The sequence below is a fragment of the Xenia sp. Carnegie-2017 genome, unplaced genomic scaffold (assembly GCF_021976095.1).
Source record: "Xenia sp. Carnegie-2017 unplaced genomic scaffold, XeniaSp_v1 HiC_scaffold_14, whole genome shotgun sequence".
NCBI lineage: Eukaryota > Metazoa > Cnidaria > Anthozoa > Malacalcyonacea > Xeniidae > Xenia > Xenia sp. Carnegie-2017.
The window spans coordinates 8846510-8867656 of record NW_025813447.1 but is presented as its reverse complement, the minus strand read 5'-3'; the positions used below and the strand labels follow the sequence as shown (position 1 = coordinate 8867656).

Sequence of the window (21147 nt, the reverse complement as noted above, 5' to 3'; positions counted from 1 at the left end):
CAAGTGTTACCTGTAAGCTAAAAAACTTATTATCCACATCAAAATCCAGGTTTCAATTGCTTTTACAGTTTGACCTTGTGATCCATTTTATAAATTAGTCTAAGTGTTTTTAACAGAAAATTGATCGCTAACAACAGGAGTGTTGCCAGGCGCAAAATTGGTTCTTATTTTGTTTTTAGTCAAGCTCAGAGTTCTCACCTTTATCTGATGCATAATCTGATGCATTCGTTTGTTAACGAATAACACGGTCTCGATCCGTACAACGCTAAAACTCACAAGTATATAAAAAAAATCCAAAACTCAATAAGATGAAGGCTTAGTTCATCGTTTTCTTGGTGAAAATATGTGCTTATATAATATTGATATTCGTAAGGACTTTCTGCTCATATTCATTTTTTGAAATTTTCTTTACGAAGTTTGTTTGCTTGGTTTTTTGCATTTCCATTTTCAAAAAAAAAAGTTAAAGGAAGCACAAAAGTACTCTATCTTTATTTCTACATTTATGTCTACCTTTATGTATGCCTTTATGTATACCTTTTTGTCAACCTTTTTGTCTACTTTTATGTCTACCTTTATGTTTACCTTTATTTCTACGTTTATATCTACCTTTATCTCTACTTTCGTGTCTACCTTTTTGTTTATCTTTATGCCTACCTTTGTACCTACCTTCATGTTTACCTTTATATCTACTTTTATGTCTATCTTTATGTCTATCTTTTTTTTCAACTTTTTTGTCTACTCTTGTGTCTATCTTTTCAGTCCACCTTTTTTCTATCTTTATGTCTATAAATGTCTATGTGCCTATCTTTGTATCTTTCCCTATGGCCCATGGGCAAAGAATGAAAGGCGTCTACCTATCATAGAAAGCAGAGTTCTTCAAGAAAGTTATGAGTAATTTAAAGAATGACTATCAGGGTCATGCTTGGCGCGCTTAATGTTTATGTTTTCATACGGGAACTTCCGTGCACTTAAGCAATCCGACGCGTATTCAGTGCAGGTTTTGTTTCGTTTATTGACTTATGTGATCATATTTATTTATAGGAAGCATTTATGGTTGATATTTTGACTGTTGCTACGATATTCACGCCGTATTTATATGCTGTACTTATGTAGTCAAATCAAACATTTTACAGCCGCCATTTTCGGGGTCCCTTAAAATGGCCAACCAAGCGCGCAAAGCATGACCCTGATACTCATTCTTTAAGCCCTAAGATACAAAAATGATTTAATAGCATTTTTCAGTATGGTATTTTTATTTTCTCCAAGGCAGATTTTTTATCAAAACTATTGTAACCAGCTACAATTTACTGCAGTGTAACATAAATAAAAGAAGAATGCACTTGCTAAATTCGACTTGTGTCATGGAATACAATAACTAAGGATATGGGGACGATAATAAGTGGGCAATTTCCCAACACTGTTCTAAACATCCATTTCCGAAGGTCCTGGCTGATCAACAAATCCCGAGGAAATACTTGCCGGTTCGTCGTAAATCCTTTGTGGCAATGACGGTGGTTTGTTCTGTTAAAAAAAATAAAAAATAAAACAAATTACTTCATATTTCTTTTTATCAAACTAAATAGGAGATTGTTTCACGACTTTTTTCATGGTTTTTTTTTACAACACAAGACGTCCACCTTGGCAAGACCTCCTCCATCCTCCATCTGTCCCTTGTTCACACTCTCATAGTTGGAGCTCATTCCATAAATGGGATTGGATTCAACAAATACCGTATCGTTGTCTATTGGTTCGGGGTGTTTTAAAGGATCGTGATCCCTCTCGAGAGCGGAGTAAAGATGCTTTGTAGAGGGGTCATTATTTTCAGAAACCATGACAGGAGATATCGGAGAAGGATGTTGATTCATCTGCAAAAATAATCAACATTTAGCCTGAATGAAAAAATGTCATTTTATGTGAAAACCACGCAAAGTTGTCAGTTTTTTTAAACAAAATTTTCACCAGTTATTTACCCGTGATTGTGTTCTCGCTACGAGCGAATAATCTGCTTCGGGTGTGCTGTAAACTGGAAACGAGGAATTGATGTTTGCTCTGTTGAAGTTGTCAAGATTGTCATAAAAATGCGTGTCGGAGCTTATCTTGCTTTTGCTACCAAGGTAACTGTGTTGGATTACGTCAGCGTCTTTATCATCGGTCAGTTCAATGGAGGATTGGAAACCATGGTTCAAGCGGTTGTTCGTAGTTTTCGGGCTGCTGTAGTCAGTTACGGTCTGATATGTTGACTCTATCAAGAGAAATAACCGTCTTGAGAAGTGCAGTTTTTAAGAACTCTCACGAACAGAATTTTGGGGGAAAAAAACTCAATTTCATTAATGAGGTAAAACTATAATAAACTCCCTACCGGCTAGATCTTCTTTCGACACAGATTTTCTTTTCGTTCTAAAGTGAGTAAAATTAATGGGTGATATAATGTTATGATTTCTAGCTAACCACAAATGTTAGTATCATCAGTTGGCCAGAGCCTTTCATACAACAACACTAAAAATTAAACAATTTTCTTAGCGAAGTATTGATTACAAAATTATAATAAAACGTGTCGGTATCCTCAACACAAGGCAGATATGACACACAAAAAATGTGATTAATCGTCTTACTGTGTCTTTATACCGCCTTACTTTGTTCGGTTGCTTCTCCGACGTTTATAGCAAATAGCCAGGACGGCAACAAGCAGCACGAAAACAACACAGGCCAAAACCACACCCACAATTGTTCCTGTCTGTTCACCCGAGTCATCACTCCTTTCGCTCACTGTAGGTGGGAGCAAAATGTCGCTTGATCTATCATACATGGAGGGAGTAAGGGTGTCGGACTTTGAAATCAATACACCGAAGTCAGAGGAGGGAGTAAGGGTGACGGACTTTGAAATCAATACACCGGAGTCAGAGGAGGGAGTAAGGGTGACGGACTTTGAAATCAATACACCGGAGTCAGAGGACTTCATACGAGGCGAGGGAACTAAAGTTCTGAATGTTGTGGTGGGCGTCGTCGAATCTGCTGAAAAATGGAATGAGTAATTTACCACGTGCCCTGTAACATGTATTTTCTAGTATCTAAACTCGTAAATGATAGAAAATTGTCACAGTATGTACTCAGGTATACATACGTATCCTCAACGATTTATTATTTCAGTTGTTATGCTACATATTGCCTGTTATAATAACCTTACATATATAACTCATAAATGTCAGCAATGAATATCATAAAAATTGGTTTTTTATCAAATCTTTTAAGAGGAATATGCACTATATCGATGAAACCATAAGAATCGATGAAGCCTCTCGCACATTGTATATTCTAGAAGTTCAACTAAAAAATTGAACTGTGTCGAAAAGATATGAAGTGGTGCTTGTTGGAAGATTCGCGTAGAGTGAAGGACGTTCAACTTGAAGGACGTTCAACTTTATATCTGTGAGCACTCAATTGGTTGCACAGAAATGAAGAAAATTTTCTAGTAGAAACTCCACTTATGAATACTTACGCACACAAAAGTCCCACCAGCGATGGTTACCACTATCAACAGATTTGTCTGAACTTACAGCACACCAGACACCATCTTTCCCGTTGGGAGACGGGATCGTAGAACAGTTATTGTACACTTTACCCAAATATACAAAAGGGAACACGCAACAGCGACCGCTGGTTGTACGCTGAGTACATTGCAGGCTGGCTAAGGAGGTAAAAATAAACGAATAGCTGATTTGTTTTTTCCTGAACACAATTACTATGACGCAATATGGATCGTGAAACATTTTATTTATTCAAATAACTTTTAATGTATCGTTATTCCACAATTAATGTCACAACATCATACGCATATACACATTTGGAAAACGTCAGCTTGAAAGTCACCAATCATCTATTGCTTTTGTTAATATGGTAGAACTTTAACCGTTTACTGATTTTCAAACCTTCTCAAATTTTATGCACAATTGACTAAGACGCAAAACCTTTCCCATTTAGACTCGGGCAATACATATTTTCTATTCACTCTATATTATTACAGATGGGGAGAAATTTCCATCGTTACCACTTCTTATACACTCTGCATTCCACAAAAACAAAGAAAGTAAGCAAGGCATCTTACCAATATAGGTCCCTGCAACCTTTGCCATGAGACAATTTGATTTGGAGAGACGGTCACAATCACTGAAGTTTATTTTCATTATCAGGCCTTGGTAAGCATAGATCATACTTTTATCGTTCAACGTCCACTGGAAAGCAAAAATATATATTCAAAATTGTCATAGCTACAAAAGCATAAATGTAAAAAAGTCAACGATCGGTGTGTTGATTTTTACGAACCTTCATATTGCAACATATATATATTATATATATGTATAAGTTTTAAAATTTGTAATCCAGGCATTTAATACATAAAAGATAAAAGTTTCTCCGGATGAAGGCTCGAAGCAACCAGTCGAAAGCTCAATAAAAATCATTTAAAATCCTGAGAAACTTTTATCTTTTATGTATATATATGTATGTATGCATAGAGATCAAATATATAAGTTTCTAACAAGAAAATATAGCTACATGATAAGGTCAACTGCATTAATTGATGTTTCGCAAACTATCCTAGCACTATTATACATTATATGTATACTATTTAATTCTTTGTCTGTCTGTAGAAAAACTGTGGACTGTTCACCTTGTCATAACTTTAGCTCACACACGTTAATCAATTATTGAATAGCTACAGTCAAGTATCCTGACTCAACCAAAATAGTCGAGTCCCGTACCACAAAAATTAAATCGTGGGTACTGAGCCTGAAGGAAGGATTGTGTATATTCATGTTGCAGCAATGGAGGGTAACGCGGCATCAAAACATAGCTATGGAAGTGGTGCTTGGACATAGTCAAAAAACATTGTACGATTCATCAATTTTCAAACTTCCCTTATCCTGTTTTGCATTGATCGTGCAAGAAAGTCCTCGATAACTCTAATAAAATTAACTGTACGTTTCGTCGGTGTGCTCAATATTGACCAGTTTCTGACCCTACGTGATCAACACCTGAACTCACAAAAAAAATCTATTCATATCTCTTTTTACTTCGCTTTTTTTGACAGTTGCATTAAAGTATTGACACAACAAGACGCAGTAGTACTTTGGCTATGTAGGGTGTACAGCAAAACAAGTACGACATGAAAATAACATTAAATGCACAGATTCCTCGCAACGACATGCACAACAAAACATTTCTCAGGCAACGAAATCAAAATACATCTTTTACCGATAGGTTGAACTTCACAATATTTTCGTCGTCAAAACGATTCAGTCGAAACTCATAAGCACTTTTGTCAACGGGGGTCCACATCACCTCTCCAGGTCGTTGGATGAAAGCCTCTAAGCAATAATTTTCCGCATCTTTAAAAGGATTGTTCTGTAGTAGTTCGACGCTGCCCGACTTTGTCAGGTCTAAGATAGTCGGCACAGGAATGAACTTTCGTTTGAGTGGTAAACTTTCTGCTTTGTGGAGATTGTTGCACCCTTGAAAACAAACATGAGTAGCTGTGAGGAAGAAACGTTAGCAAATGTGCGCAAGTAGTTACAAAAATGTTAAAACTTTTGTTTCGCATGTTAGATGCGTTTGCATACACAAAATATATCCTCAAATGTGAAAGTGTGTCGAAAATGAAAAAAAAATACTTGTGATTTTCTTTGAAAAATGAAAATAAAGTATGGAAGCAAACAAAAGAACAGTAAAATTCTCAAAGCAAAAGGAAATTTTAATATTAAACGAAGTGAGCAATTCTACATCACGAGACACGTTAATTTACCATTCAGGTGGCTCCTTACTTGCCCACCCCACCACCCCCAGCCACATGTGGACACGTATGGAAAAGACATTTCCACCAAACATTTCCAAGAAACTCTACACGCCCCCATATTTACTGCAAGAATTGGCACAAACATTTAATATTGTAAAACATCTGATATGCCTTTCTTTCTACTTAGTATAGATGACGGAGCTGAAAGGTAAAGGAAACGATAAGAGATGAAACAATTTCTTATAAGACGAGTTTGAGCTTCATTCAGGTCAGATAAAAATCAAAACATAGATTTCATTGATTCAGATCACCTTAACCATGAAAATTTCAACGAGTGTGTTCCTGTATTTCCGCAATAATGGCATAAGTTTGCAGAAATTTGCCAGCCATAAAATGTATACTGTCGATTATCACAGACGTGATCTGATATTTCATATTAAGCGCGAAAATTGTCGATTTTTTACGACAAATATAACGAGCGAAGATATGTCGGTGATCATTACCTTCATCATAATAACTATGCCAGATACATCTTCTCTTGCCAGGAACAAGAGAATAGGTATCGTTCACATAAGAAATGGCTGGATCGCGATATGCGAGGTAGCCCCCTTCACAACGACAATGGCATATTCTTGGATCGCCAAACCTCTCGGAGTTCCCTTGACAATTAAATTGACGAGGTTGTAGCCCGTCACAGTTCGCGTAGTGAAGAATGTCGTAATTTGCACGAGTGACTACAGGTTCTTCCATACTACATACGAAGTCGCCACAACAAAACAAGAAACAGAAAAAAATTTCAACTGCCTTGTACACTTTCATGACGATTTGATCGAATTTTGAAAATCCTTGTTCGGATTACGTAGCAACTCAATTCTTTTGATCACCGATATGGCAAGTATTTCTTAGTTCAGTCGAGTTCGGTGTCTGTTAACAAAAACCAAATCAATAACCAGCACCTTTCTTCACACAGGTCATCGCTCAGAAACAATACGTTAACGACCAAGAGCAACAATTTGTCGATACCTGTAGCAAAAACACAATCAATAGTGTAATGGCATAAAGAGATATAACGTTCTTCGTTAATAAGCCGCGCTAATGTTCACTCTGTCCCAGGATTCTATACGGATATATCTTTAGTTACTCATTGTTTATTTCAAAGGGATGTCGCGTTCATAATTCCATTCAACGAAGACTTTTAGAAGAGCAGTGGTCACCGTCAAGAGAGAATTTATGCATATTTGTTTTTAAGTGATTTTCAAGGAAGTTCCCACGAAACAATATCGAAGCAACTTCAATTGAAACTGCAATATTGAAATACGTCTTAGATAAAAATGACAACGAAACTCTCAAGTCACGACCAAAATGAAGATTTTTGCAAGACACTCTATGGAATGGAAACGTTGGTAATAAAATCATTGATAAAACATTTACCATCTGGTTTGATCTCACAACTTCGCACGATTCTTTTTCTCGTGACGTCCGTTCACGGGGGCGTGCGCGAAGATGATTTAAAATCGACGAATTAAAAACATTTGTGATATCAAAGTTATTTCAATTGAAATCACAACACAATAAGCACGAAATGAGTTACATGTACTACTTCATTCACTTCATTGTATGCATGGGGAAAGAATTCAATTGCTTCGACGTTATTTTGTATAAGAAATAACATGATAATGACGTAATGAATATGGTACTGTTTAGACCTCTCTCTGTTACAATACGACATAACTAAAATAAGAATATTCACTAAAGTATACAATATAAGTAAAGTCACTTCCCATTGTATAGATAACAATTAAACAGTACAAAGTTGGCTTCACGTAAAACTTTTCATTAGTTTAATTTATATTAACTGACTTTAACAATAACATCGCAGCACAACGGTCTTTATGCGAAACATTCAACACTTTAGTTCACTTGAAGCGACTTAAAAAAACACTTTAATATAACCATTTAAGGAGTTTTTATGACCAGTTGTCAGTGACAAAAACCACTCAGTGCATAAAGATTTTTTGCTATCATCAAGCTTATTGCTTGACAACGAGGCAGTTACGACGAAAAAATTTCCTTTACAACATTGGATAAAGGTTCACTAATCAAAACTAATGGTTTTATATTCTCCTTTGCCAAAGTGGATAAAACCGCGAGATATGACAAATATTCTCTACAACGATGGTTGAAAACACGAACTTTAACCATTGTAATTATAATAAAAAAAAATTTCGCTATATCAGAGAATAATACCATGAACTTTGACTTGTGATTATGGTGAAAAGTTTTCTCCTTTATAACTACGATAAAACAATGAACGTTTCATACGTTGATTGTATGAAAAATACTTTTCTTCATAACAGTCCATACAACAATCAAGTCTTACACATGTGATAGAAAAAGTTCTTATACTCACTCACAAATACGAACAAGCCACGAACTTTGGTAGATGACGTAAAATTTTAAACCAGATGGGTATGGGATAAGAGTTGAGCTTAACAGTGAATGGTCAAAGTTCATGAGTTTATGAAGAGCTCATGAAGTAGCTAACCACCATCTCTGTGGACGTAATTTATCAATCAATAAAGCTCGTGAACACAATTCTGTTTAAGCTTACAAAAGAAATCTTGGCTGCGAGCGATTTATTTCGCATTCTTTTCGTGTCATACAGAAAAGCAGCTTGGATAGAATTAAATATACTTGACAATAAATACTATCGTGAGTTCGGTAAAAAAATAACACTGCACTAAAGGTTACTTTTAATATTCAATCGTGACAACTTTCGTGCGTAAATATTCATTCAATGCTTCTTCACCTAGGACAAAGAGATATTCGTCAAGTTGGTTGAAATTTGAATTGTATATTGCCAGGAAAATAGTGAATTGTATATTGCTAGGAAAATCCCAATGTGCATGTTACGTTACGGCTGTGACGTAACATGCACATTGGGATTTTGAAAACGTTATAATTGCGTGCGCTGAGTAAATTTGAATCATAAGGCGCATATAAGGCCCCGTTTACACTATACCGGATTGCTATCGTAGCAGGTTGAATATTCTTTGTATTAAGAGACAGCGAAATTGTTTAACGTCAGAAACACAATCAAATAGACTAAATCTATCAGCTTAATAAGCTTTTACTCCAAACAGTTAACCCTTTAAAACTAATGAAGATGTCGTGATAAGCGAATCCTGTATAGTGTAAACGCAGCTAAAGGTGTTTTTACTCATTCTCCAAGAATCAAAATGACAATGGATAAAGCAGCCATATTGCCATTCCAAACAAAAGAACTTCGTTAAAATTCTTTTCAATTGGTACACCAACATGGCGGCTATGTCTTCAGGCGAAAACGCTCTATAATTACGTACTCAGGAATAACCAGTTTGATTTTAATGGCTAAACTAAACACAGAACAACGAGTATTTATGCTAAATCGTATGGGCAAACAAAAAATTGCTACGGAAGTTAAAAAACGTTTTCAGAACAGCTACGATTTGCAGCTACTGCACATTCCAAATCTCAAAGCAATAAATTCCTTTCAATAGCGCTTAGGTCAATTATTGCTGAATCATGCAAGCAAAATTTAAACGTACGATAATTTCAAAGAGTTATCATTTTGTTACACACAATGTATAAATTCCATGCTTTCACGCTGGCAAAGCCAGAGATTACATATCGCGCTGGTAGTATTTAGGGAAACTTGTCAAGAACTGATGAAGCAAAAAAGGATATTAAAGTTCACTTTAAAGTGCTTTAGCTAAGCTCATACTGGATTAAAAAGAGACGATTCTTGATGATATAATATTACTGGTCTACAATGCGAATGACTTACCTAAATCTTTGCCGAACCCTGATTGCTTGAAGCCACCAAACGGAGCGGCAACATCTGTTTTGTTATAGCAATTTATAAAGCACGTGCCTGCATCCAGTCCGTCAGAAACGCGCATTGCCTGAGAAGATATATCGTAAAATTACACAATGTCCTCCTTGAGTCAAGTTCTTAGGGCCTGATTATATGGAGGCGAGCTGGCCCGGATAGCGAGCTGGCCCGATGATTTCAAAGGATTGAAAGGGGCCGAAACTTCGAGGTCAAAAATTATAACTGTTTGCAAAGGTCCACAGGTCATTCCGGTTTAAATTCTTAAATAGGGCAAATTGGTTGTTTAATTTTCAATGTTTTGCGTAGTTATTAAATCAGAATATTGTGAAATTGCTTGAGAAGATTTATCTGATGATATGTATGAATCGTTTCCATTTGCCAAAATCATGTAACGCTTGGCTATATTCCGGCTATCGGGCTCATGTAATCAGACCATTTCCTAGCTACAAATACACACAATTCCCTCTACACGGTACTTTCATAAAGACAATATATACAATACCTTGCTTAGATCTTTCGTGAACACTCCAGACGCGAGGCCGTATTCTGTCGCATTCGCTCTCTTGATCACACCATCAATGTCCCCATTAGGGAACTTTGATATGACCATAATAGGGCCGAAGGATTCCTCTTTGGCAATAAATGTCCCGTCTTGAACATTAGTGAAGATTGCCGGCTGCATATACCAACCTGTCGTCAAGATATGAGAGCAATTGAGCGATCTTAACAACCTAGGCTTCGTCATCATTGCTCGATGTTATAATAGAGCGCAGTTCTATATTAGCCCAGATCCATTCATAAATTCCCTCATTTGCACACCAAGCTTGGTTGAAATTATGTGAAAATATTTTCAAATGCTAAATTTATTCTATCAACCTAAATCTTATACGACACAAGGTCTTTTCACACGTTTCCTTCAGCGCACCCGTGGCTCACATTTGTGTTAAAACTACACAACGGTATGGACATAGCGTGCATGTATTTTACTTTACGACTTTTCACACTTTTTATTTCATGGATTTCTCTCGTTTGTGTTGATGGACTAAACACTAACAATCCTATGTGACTCCTCAAAATTACTACAATAACCGCAATTCAATGTTAATACCAGGTCTATCCACACGTTTCCCTCCGTATACCAAAGTGGCTCCTTCTTTCACACCAGTCTCGACGTAAGATAGCAACGAATCCAGATGGGCCTTATGATTTTGCGGTCCGTGATCAGTAGAGCGATCTAACGGATCGCCAATCTTCATTTTCTTCACTTCACTTACCTGTAATACAACGTCACAATCAAGAACATCGTGAAATGATCAGAAATGACCACAATGCTAGCATACAATTCACATTGGTCAAATATAAATAGTGTAAAAATTTGTCTCGCAAACAAGTCCAAGAATCAGACGACGACAGTATTTGTCTTTGAATTATCCTTCGGTAAAATTAGCCAATCACAGAGGTACATTGTAGCGTTCATGGAAAGACTTTTACTTCACCGTCAAAAGTCATTATAAAGTTTCAACGTACTTTGAGTAATTAAATTACAAAATTTCACAGAAAACAAGTCTTGATTGACAGGCCCCAAGGGTTGAAAACCTTGAACGCATGATTTGATAAAATGAAATTGAAAAAAATTTCAGTTGAAATACCAACCACTTTCTCGACGAACTCGTCATGAATGGAGTTCTCGATAAACAGCCGACCAGCAGCAATGCAATTCTCCCCTTTGTTGAAGAAACAAGCCATGAGCCCCTATATAATCAACAACACATGAAACGCCTGTTCGAACAAAGTCTACAAGATACGCCAACATCATTCATTATCAAACATTATGTGTAAAAAACATGCTGATTTCTTAAAGAAAATCGTTGAAAGATGTTGAAAAGTGGAACACATGATCAGGTTTGAAAGTGTTTGGCAACACACGGTCGGGTTTGAAAGTGAAAGAACATATGATCGAGTTTGAAAGTGTTTTTGACCAACATCGTCCAATATTTTACAATAACGTATCAGTGCTAGCCTCGTTTTAAATAAGGACAACTCTTTTGTTCCTGCTTCATTGCAGTTTCGAGTTTTTCCATGTAATTCTATGTTACATGCTGAATGCATTGAAACGAATGCTCAAAGTGCTCAACACATTCAACAACGTCAAAATTTATTGTAGCTACCTGACGGACAGCTCGATCCAGATCGCAATCGGCAAAGATGACAAGTGGAGACTTTCCGCCAAGTTCAAGTTGGACTCGTTTCAACGAGGGACTACAGCTTTAGGATGAAACGACATATAATCAATTAAGACGAAATGTAATAATGCCAAGGTTTGGTTGACAGGACAAATGAAGTTTTCCTCGGTGAAATATTTATGTATTTGTTTCTGGATTAATTTTTTTTGAAACTACTTAAAAAGACAGCATTGTTGTTTGGCCCATGCAGATAACTTAAAAGTTGTTCTTGTCAGTGTAAATTTCACATTCACTACAATGATTTATTTATTTAGAACGATAGCATGATAAAAATTCTCGATACTAAAAAGAGTATACAGAAGACCTACTTCGACATTATCTTCTTGCCAACTGGAGTTGATCCTGTGAAACCAACCTTGCTGATATCTGCATGTTCACAAAGGTAATTCCCTATCAGGGAACCTGCGAAATATAAAAAAGAACAAGTTAGTCTTGAAAGAAGAAAGTCACATCCATGATTGTCAACAAGCTGACAGGAAATTGCTTCAACCCAGGGCCGTAGCTAGAACGTTGATTGGGGAGGGGGAGGCGGGATGATCATATATTCATTTGCTCCCGATTGATTTCTTTAGAAAGCCAAATCACTTTCCAAAAAAGTCAGTCGGGCACAAGTGAATATATGAACATCCCCCTTGCTTCAACCAGTTAAATGTTACCTGAACCAGGAAGAATGTTGATCACACCGGGAGGAAATCCAGCTTTTACTGTGAGTTCGGCAAACTTCAACGCCGTCATCGGTGTAACCTAGCAACAATGACGGCAGCAACGTGAATAAATGTAACGCAGTATAAGGAGAAACAGTCACATACCTGTGCCGGTTTAAGAACGACGGTGTTTCCAGCAGCAAGAAGAGGCGCCATTTTCCATGCTAGCATCATCAAGGGATAGTTCCAGGGCACAATAAGAGCGCAAACGCTGAAGGAAGACAATACGATTAGATAATAAAGGCGAAGGCATTATACAAAGCTTGGTTTACATAACTTAGTTTCAATAAACCCATCACACAATAATAAACTAACCCATATGGTTCTCGTTTTGTGAAAGATAGATTCTTACTGGGACGACTGTGGTTGATAGGAATGGTTGTTCCCTAGAAAGTATAAAAAATTAACACATCACGAGGTAGAAATAAAAAGCCTCCCGCGAAAAGAACAATGAAAGTTTCTTGCGAAGGCTAAAACACTGCATCAAAGATCCCACGCCACTCTTTTTCCATACCATTTTTATATAAAAGCTCCCACCTGTATTTTATCACACCAGCCAGCGTAATATCTAAAGGTATCAATGGACATTCCAACATGCGTCTTCAAAGCAAGAGTGTACACGGCACCGGCATCGAGTGATTCGATCGTTGCTAATTCTTCTTTATGTTTCTCCATGATATCTGCTAGCCTGGAACATAAACATTTCACTTTTATAGCGAATGCATTCTCATGATTATTTACGCCGTACATGACTTTGTTTACCACCCTTCGAAAATTATTCATATCAAATACTTCATATGTACACACCTGTACATCAAGGTCCCTCGATCTCGAGCATTCATTCGTCCCCAAGGTCCTTTCTCAAATGCATCCTATATAAACAAGGGATTATAATTGCAATGAAATTTGCGCGTAAATTTTTTTTTGGTAACAACAGGCTTAACATCGCTCTTACTTTTGCAGCAGTAACAGCCAGGTCGACATCTTCTTTAGAGCAATAGGATATGTCGGCTAGCACCTGAAACAACGGAAAGCTTAGGTAGACTGAAGATTGAAGAACACAGAGGAGTGATATAAGTTGATATCTACGGTATACTGAATGCAGAAAATAGAAAGAGTAAAAAAGAATGGGTAAAACAGAGATGAGAGATAAAAGAGTGGATAGATAATAATAGATTATAGTTGGTAAGTATAGATGTTGTTAGAAAGGAAGCAAAAGGCTAATAAAAGGCAGAGAGGGAGGCTAAACAGACAACGGAGAGAGAAGATCGAGGTAGAGATCACACAGAAAGGGACTTTGAAAAACAGACGAAAAGAACAACTGGAATATCGACAAGCTTTGGATCCATAGTAAATTTTTGACACTTGAGCTTACAGTTTCATCGTGTGGGTTGATCGTCTGAAACGTTTTCCCTGAACTGGAATCGACAAAATTTCCATTGATGAAAGCTTGATGAGGCATTCTGATCTCCATGTTGTTCACATGTTTGTCGATCTGTCGGGAAAATAACCAAAAATTTCCTTCAAAAAGGAACAACGTATAAGCAAGTGCAAATGTAATATTGCTACATTGTAAATAACCATGGAAATGTATTGAACGCAAATTCTTCGTTGGTATTAAAAAATCTTCAAAAACAGGAAAACTCACTGTGTCTACTTTGAATTCTTCATTTGTGACCCCGCGTGAAGTCAACACGACCATTTTCACGAAATCACCAAAACTTGATTTGAAAGTAAAAAATTATAAGAATTAAAAATGGCAGTTTTAATGTTTTCACGATTCTGTGACGAGTTATGTCAATGATGCAATCAAGAATTACCCTGTATTCATGTAGACGTCCTCTGCTTCGAGTGAAATATCACATTTTTCCTTAACTTCTTCTATCAACCTTGAAGAAAAAAACACGCACTCTTCGCAAGGATCAAAATTGATTGTTTGTTTACAGGAAAATACAATTTTCACTCTTGAAGATCTTGATATATTTTTTACTTCAGGAAAAACCGGGACTTTCGAGATCATAAAGAAGTGCATTAGTATCAAGAATAAGAAACATTCAAATTTTTGAAATGTTTCTTATTATGTTGAACAACGTATCATTGGTAGAGAGTTGCCAGTATGAACTCTCAAAGAAAAGAGATACTTCCACGGACAACGAAGCCTGTTTAAAAAGTGAGGGGGATAGAATAGCACGAGAACATACTCTATATTAAGAACTGTCACCTTGGGGGCATACTCCCCTCCCACCATTTGACATCAACATAAGGGCAGGAGGAACTTCTAGTCGTTACCTAACAACGTCCATCGAGCCAGCTCCAGCGGCAAAAAAATCCGTATCGTTATCAACATCAGGATTTGCCAAGATACCAGCCCAGACTACCTATACACAAACAACAATCCTTCAAATGTCTAAAATTACCGGAGCCAAAATGTATACATAAGCGTGTCTTTCATTTACTTGAATCTTTTGTTCCATTTCTTTTTCTTGCTCGGACAACTCGAGCGATTCCGAATCTTCTGATGATTGTCCAAATTTTGACGCCGGAATCATTTTGCCAGTGGACAAACCCAAGGCTTTCACCGTCAACTATCCGTGGAAAAAGATATCGTCAGTATAAGAAATTGGAAATGAAAAACAACCAATTCAAATCGTTAAGGTACGATTTGTCCAGTCAAGTTCCGTTGATAGACAAAACAATGCAAATGGAAATGCTTGTAAACTAAAAAGAAATACATCTTGTAAACTCAAACTCAAAGAAATACATTTTGTAAACTGAAATTCTAGTGTTTCGGTTCTATTAAAAAATCTTCATTCTGTCACAGAAAGTTTCGTTATCAATTTTAAGATCAACCAGAATACCAGCAGTGATTACAAGGTGATAAACAGAATATATGATGGCTTTTTAAAGGTAGGGCCTAAAATACCAGCCCAGGTTATCGGGTAGAAAGTAAAAATATACGGTGACTTTTCTACAGGAACGGCAGGGTACAGGCACGGCAGGATCAAAAAAGCATTGAAGCGCAGAGTTGAAATTAGTTCCGTACGAAGAACAAGCCGTAAAATTGAGCTTAATGATTCTTGTTGAAGGACCATTGCCAAAAGAATCACATGATCTTTTCCGAACGAAAAGCAACTAGGAATAACTTAAATCTTAATGGAAAAGGGAGCAGTACAGTTGAGAAAATTGAGAAGACAAAGCCACTCTTCAGGCATGCAAATGAAGAAATCCAGAAAATAGTGGTCACAAACCATTTGAAGGGTGCTTATCAAAAGCAATGTTTTGGTCGAAGCGTTGGCAGACCGATCTAAACTTTCGGGTAATAGAAGATTATTGGCCGAATAATGTTCGGGTAAAAATATGCTTTCGAAAGAGGACCTTCCATCTCGGGGAAAAATGTACAATTATTTAAATTGACACTCCAGTAACCATGAAATAATTGGTTTTGAAAGGCTATTAAACATCGTGTTGCTTCATGTGTTGCTGAGATATAATCCTTATGCGCTACCCAACCATAACTTCTAATTCAAAATTGGGCAGAAATGCGAAAAATTTAGCTGGAAATAATGCAACGAATTTGCAATAGTGAGAGAGTTAAAACTGCTTGTTCTCCAGAGTAAAATGAATTCTTGCAAAAATTGAAGGGTTTTGCTCCTTGTGAACTTATGTTAGCAATCTTCTTCATAACTTCGTTTACTCTACTAGTCTACTTCCCAAACAATTTTAAGTATATTACATCGGAATTGGACATCAAACTCTTTTCCCTTTAGCCCAGTCTCCCAACAACAAATCCCTAATCAAATACCATTTTGCTGTCATTTCCAACAAGTGTCATTCCATTTGCATGTACAACAGCTGGCTTGGCGAGACCTTCAATAATCACAGGCGATCCTTCGGGAACATCTGTAGTTTGCTCAAGGGATGAACTGTAGAATGTAACTTGCTGAAAGTAAGTAAAAAACCCTTATAAGCTTCTGACATGTTTGCAGTGATAAAATAAGTGGAATATGACAATAAAATGACTGTGCGATGAAATCCTATCATGGGAAATTGAACGTAAGTAATAACTCCTCAAAAATACTTCAACTAACAGTTCAATGTACCATCATCAAAAAACTATTAAAATGTCAAGACTTTCTACCAGATAATTAAAACTTTAAGGCAAAAATTGATGAAATAACTTTCAGCAAGTGATAAGACATCTTTATAACACAGATAAAAATTTGCACTGCCAAGCTACATGCTTCCCATTTTACAAAAAATACTAATACACATTATGCAGACATTTGTGATACCTCTCCATCAATTATTGACCACGCACCAGGAAGCTAAGAGACAAAAAAGAACAGGATGATGGTACTTAAGATTAATTTTATATATATATGATAAAAAAAAAAATAAACTTTTAGTTCAATGGTATTTCATCAGATATACAAGACGTGAAACTTTCACAAATATTTTGAGTTACCACAGACCTTATCACAACCACGGATAAAGTTATGGAGTTTTTCTGCTGGCTGATCCCAGTTGATCTGCAAAGTGAAGACGTATATGCAATTCATTGTTGTACAAAAAAAGACCACTAAATGACAAGGGAGTTGTAGCCGAAGTAAAAACACAAAGTTATTTTACATGAAAATATTTGATGTCTACAATACAACATATCCATGGATTCTATACTTGCAAGCTCTAGGTTATTAATTATTCAAAACAATCTTTACAAGTATTGCAAATTCCTAAATAGAACAAATTAATACCTTAGCAACATCCTTTTTCTTCCAGATCTTATCGTATGTTGCACCATCTTCAGATTGAACAATCCTTGGGGCCTTACCATCAGATATTAACTCAACCGCTTCAACCTTGAATTTGGATGAGATACACTAATTAAATTATCACTCTGTCCCATTTGGCAATCCTCAACATTGCCATCTTACCATTCCCTTTATACCCTCTGGATATAAGAAACGATTATATAATGTATCAACTGTGTCGTTTGGATCGACATCCACCCTCTTTTGTAGTAGAATTGGGCCAGTGTCCAAGCCATCATCAGCCCAAAATATGGTGAAACCACCCTGCTTGTCGCCTTCCATCAATGTCCTTAAAAACATAACAAGTGATGATTTTTACTCACATTACGACCTAAATTAACAAAGTTTATTAAAAGAAAAAATAAACTTTGTAGTGTCAGTGTGCAATTGTTATCAATCAACTTTAATTGTAATAGTAATAGAAACATATGACAGCAACGAACTTCAAGTTTTTAAAAATTCTCGTTTCACAAAATGCTAAGCAGAAAGCAAATAATTCTTTGTCACCAAGGCAATGAAGCTTGTGAACGAGCGAGAATTTTAATTACACATTATACGATGTTTATGACTTGTCTCTCACAGTGAACAAAGCCCATTTATGTACAATTACATAAACAATACATCTCAACACGTATTTAAACTTCATATTCAACATTGGGCAGCTTTAAGACAATATAGAGAAATGTACGGGCAGAAATGTTTGTTTATGGCTTACCAATTTATCGCAGACGCTCCTCTGTGTCTGGGAAGTAAAGATGGATGGTAAATTATTGAGCCATGTTTAGGAAAGTTGATTACGTCCATAGGTATAAACTGACTACAGAAAGGCATAACGTTTAACTCAGCATTACATGATTTGTACTGCTCGAAAATTTTCGCAATTGTTGTCTCTTCTCCTTTGTTCCTCCAGCGTTTATGTTTGAAAACTGGCAAACCGTCTTTTTCGGCCTCACTTGCCAAAACGTCTGGCTTTCCTTTTACGTCCGGTATTGTAAATACCCCAACAATTTCGTGCCCTTTTGATCGTAGTTTTTTATAAACTTCCATTCCAAACTGTGATTGTCCGATTATAGCAACTCGTAAAGACGCCATGATATTCACCGAACAGTGGATGGTTCGTCGAAAATTCTGCAATCGACCACCAGCAGATAACATGGGTGGACTACAAAGAGTTCATTTAGTACAGGTCAATCACTTCAATGCATTTAAATGACGAAATGGCGTTTAAAATTGTATAACTCATACAATATCAACAATGTTATTGTTATAAATTTAAATGCTGGAAAAACTTGTTTACCAATAAAAAGTTACAACTTACAAAACGAACATCATTGGCTGAAATTATGACACGTCATCCAATCAAATTTCAAATGAAAGCCTGCCCATAAGACGCCCCCATTTATTCCGAGAACGCCATCTTAGCATTCATCTACGTTATCTCCTTTTTTTTCAGAAAATAGTGCACGTTTTTTAAAGTAAAACGAATTATTTTGGTATGGGTATAAACCAAAGGTAACGCTACATATGAACCATAAGGTAACTTCTTTTGCCAAAACTCTTAATATAATAACATGATTTTCTCGTAATGAGCCGATAAGCGTACGTTAGGTCAGACGCGACAAGACAAGACAAACGAGTTGACTTATTCATCTTTCCTGTTCTGCGTACATTCAAATAATTACTGATTCAGGTTTTTAAAAAATAACAGCATGAATTAAACCATTGTTCTCTCTTGTAAAACACACCATATAGCTATAGGATCGTCACAATGCGCACATTATGCTAATTCCACGATTGATCAGCGTGTTAAACATGAAGGAAAAGGTTCGACTCACAAAAATAACACAAGAACTAAAAAGTACTAAGAAATCACTTTAAATAGTACTCAAATTAAAGGCGTTCTCTTTTCCCTGTCTCGTTTGAAATGATCCAGTTCAAGACGAACTTGATTCAACTTTATTCGTAAGATGGAGAACTCCTCCATTGTTTTAAATGCGACAATTTTACACGCACCCACGCCAACTTCAAGTTTCTCTAGCAGATCCTCATTATTTTCGCTTATAATTTTTGCACTCATATCGTAAGCTTTCTTTGTGTTTGAATGGTTTAAACTATTCAAACTGGCTGAACCGCTTGAACCTGCTACCGCAACATTATCAAGTGACATGTTTGACTGTTTGAAATTTTTTATTTCACTCCTCGATGGCTTTTTAGTTACAGGAGGAGGCACTTTCTTTCTAACTATAACATTTTCATCACCTTCGATGTTCTTGTTTCTCATGCCCAAATTTGACGCAATGAAAGTTTCGGGCTTTGAATTTGTATCGATATTCGCTTTTTGATGCTTGTTTTGATGTTTTTCGCCTTTCATCAGCGTGTCAATCGACATTACTTCTTTATCTGACCTCTTGCCATAAATTGTACTCCTGTTTACATTACTATTTACATTACCACTAACCTCTTTATCCTTGCTCTCGTTGCCATTTAGTACAAGCATACTTTCCGCATTCCTACGTCCAAGCAAACGCTCGATATGTTTAGCTCTCTCCAATACACTTGTGTTAGCGTTTATCTCGGAGTCATTTTCAACGACCACACCATCAACAATAGCGTCAAACTCACTTCGAGATTCGCCATCTTTCGTGAGCTGGGCTTGTTCAGTCATCCCTGCATTATGAAATTGCTTCTGGATAGTGAAATGCGCAACATCATACTGACTGTCACGCGACTTATGCAAATCATTCTCATTCGCTTTAAGTGGCTTTCCTCCGTCAATCTCAGTCTCTTTTCTCGAATTCTCCTGTGGATTTTTCTCGCCATTATCTACCGACGTCTTTTTGCGGCTCATCAAGGCCATCAATAACGATTTATGAAGCTCTGTTTTGCTCGCGCTAACCCTTCGTGAACTTCTCTCCGAGTCATCTGTCGTGGTGGAGTCCTTTAGAAGAGATATTTCGTCAGTACCGGGAAATGATTTTATCTCCTTTGCGTTTGATTCATTTCCCTGGTATTCTTTGTGCTGTAATGGTACTTCAATGTCTTCATCGCTATGACTAGCGTGACTAGTATCTCTAGCGTTTCCAGAGGCAATCTTCGCACTTATGCCACTCGCTAAACGCTTTTTCAGTTCCTCTGCCGATCTTCGCGAAAGGAATGGTGGCTTTCTATCCGGTCGACTCGTCTGTTTACCAAGTGCATGTTCACCATGTTTGGTAATTGCTGCGTTGTTTTCGATATCACTAGCAGAGGCCGACATCACTGAAGAATGAAGGATTATGTCTGCGGATTGATTATTTATTCGCCATTGACGATGAATTTATGTAAACAATAATTGTTCATTTGCTTTCACATGCACGAATACATTGATTCATCCCATTTTACATAACAAAAATTCATAAGTGTATCGAATTTACAAAATCGTTTCGCGTCGCATATTTACTGTCTTGAAACATCATCAAATAACCATTCACAAAATCATACAAAGCATCAACTTTACAGTTTATAACACCGAGTCAGATGTGACTGCAAGTCACCTAAATCCTTGAAATGAATCCATACTTAAATATTTCGCTAGGTCGCTGCCTCCATACACAAGGTGCAGTTTCTATCGCAACCATACATCACGAGACAAATTTTAAACAATCCGTTTCAAATTACACTTCACTGGGTTTTTGTCCACACAAAAGACATGGAATTCCGAAGTCGAACTTCGAATGTGCTTTCGCCT

General features: G+C 36.7%; 2 protein-coding genes across 4 annotated transcripts; both read right to left on the bottom strand.

Annotated features, from left to right (window-relative positions):
* Positions 1–1234: 1234 nt before the first annotated feature.
* LOC124434903 lies at positions 1235–7141 on the bottom strand. 3 transcript variants are annotated; one of them, XM_046984836.1, is made up of 10 exons: positions 6292–7140; positions 5251–5507; positions 4103–4229; positions 3497–3685; positions 2925–3012; positions 2634–2876; positions 2360–2397; positions 1971–2242; positions 1638–1865; positions 1235–1521 (listed from the first exon to the last, which is right to left on the bottom strand). In XM_046984836.1, the coding sequence occupies exons 1-10, from the start codon at positions 6605–6607 to the stop codon at positions 1423–1425; spliced, it is 1857 nt and encodes a 618-aa protein (XP_046840792.1). In that variant the 5' UTR covers positions 6608–7140; the 3' UTR covers positions 1235–1422. The 3 variants fall into 3 exon arrangements, with proteins under 3 accessions (XP_046840792.1, XP_046840791.1, XP_046840790.1); XM_046984835.1 differs by having other exon boundaries at positions 2634–3009; positions 6292–7141; XM_046984834.1 differs by having other exon boundaries at positions 2634–3012.
* Positions 7142–8409: 1268 nt separating this feature from the next.
* LOC124434062 (cytosolic 10-formyltetrahydrofolate dehydrogenase-like) lies at positions 8410–20736 on the bottom strand. The gene is made up of 25 exons (XM_046983923.1): positions 18739–20736; positions 18136–18582; positions 17544–17709; positions 17364–17468; positions 17082–17138; positions 16902–16934; positions 16412–16549; positions 15066–15194; positions 14899–14987; positions 14430–14498; positions 14258–14330; positions 13985–14104; positions 13565–13627; positions 13417–13481; positions 13147–13297; positions 12925–12995; positions 12715–12820; positions 12562–12649; positions 12214–12307; positions 11831–11927; positions 11316–11414; positions 10771–10936; positions 10165–10352; positions 9615–9732; positions 8410–8597 (listed from the first exon to the last, which is right to left on the bottom strand). Exons 1-25 carry the CDS (start codon positions 18750–18752, stop codon positions 8542–8544), a joined length of 2802 nt encoding a protein of 933 aa, XP_046839879.1. The 5' UTR covers positions 18753–20736; the 3' UTR covers positions 8410–8541.
* Positions 20737–21147: the final 411 nt, after the last annotated feature.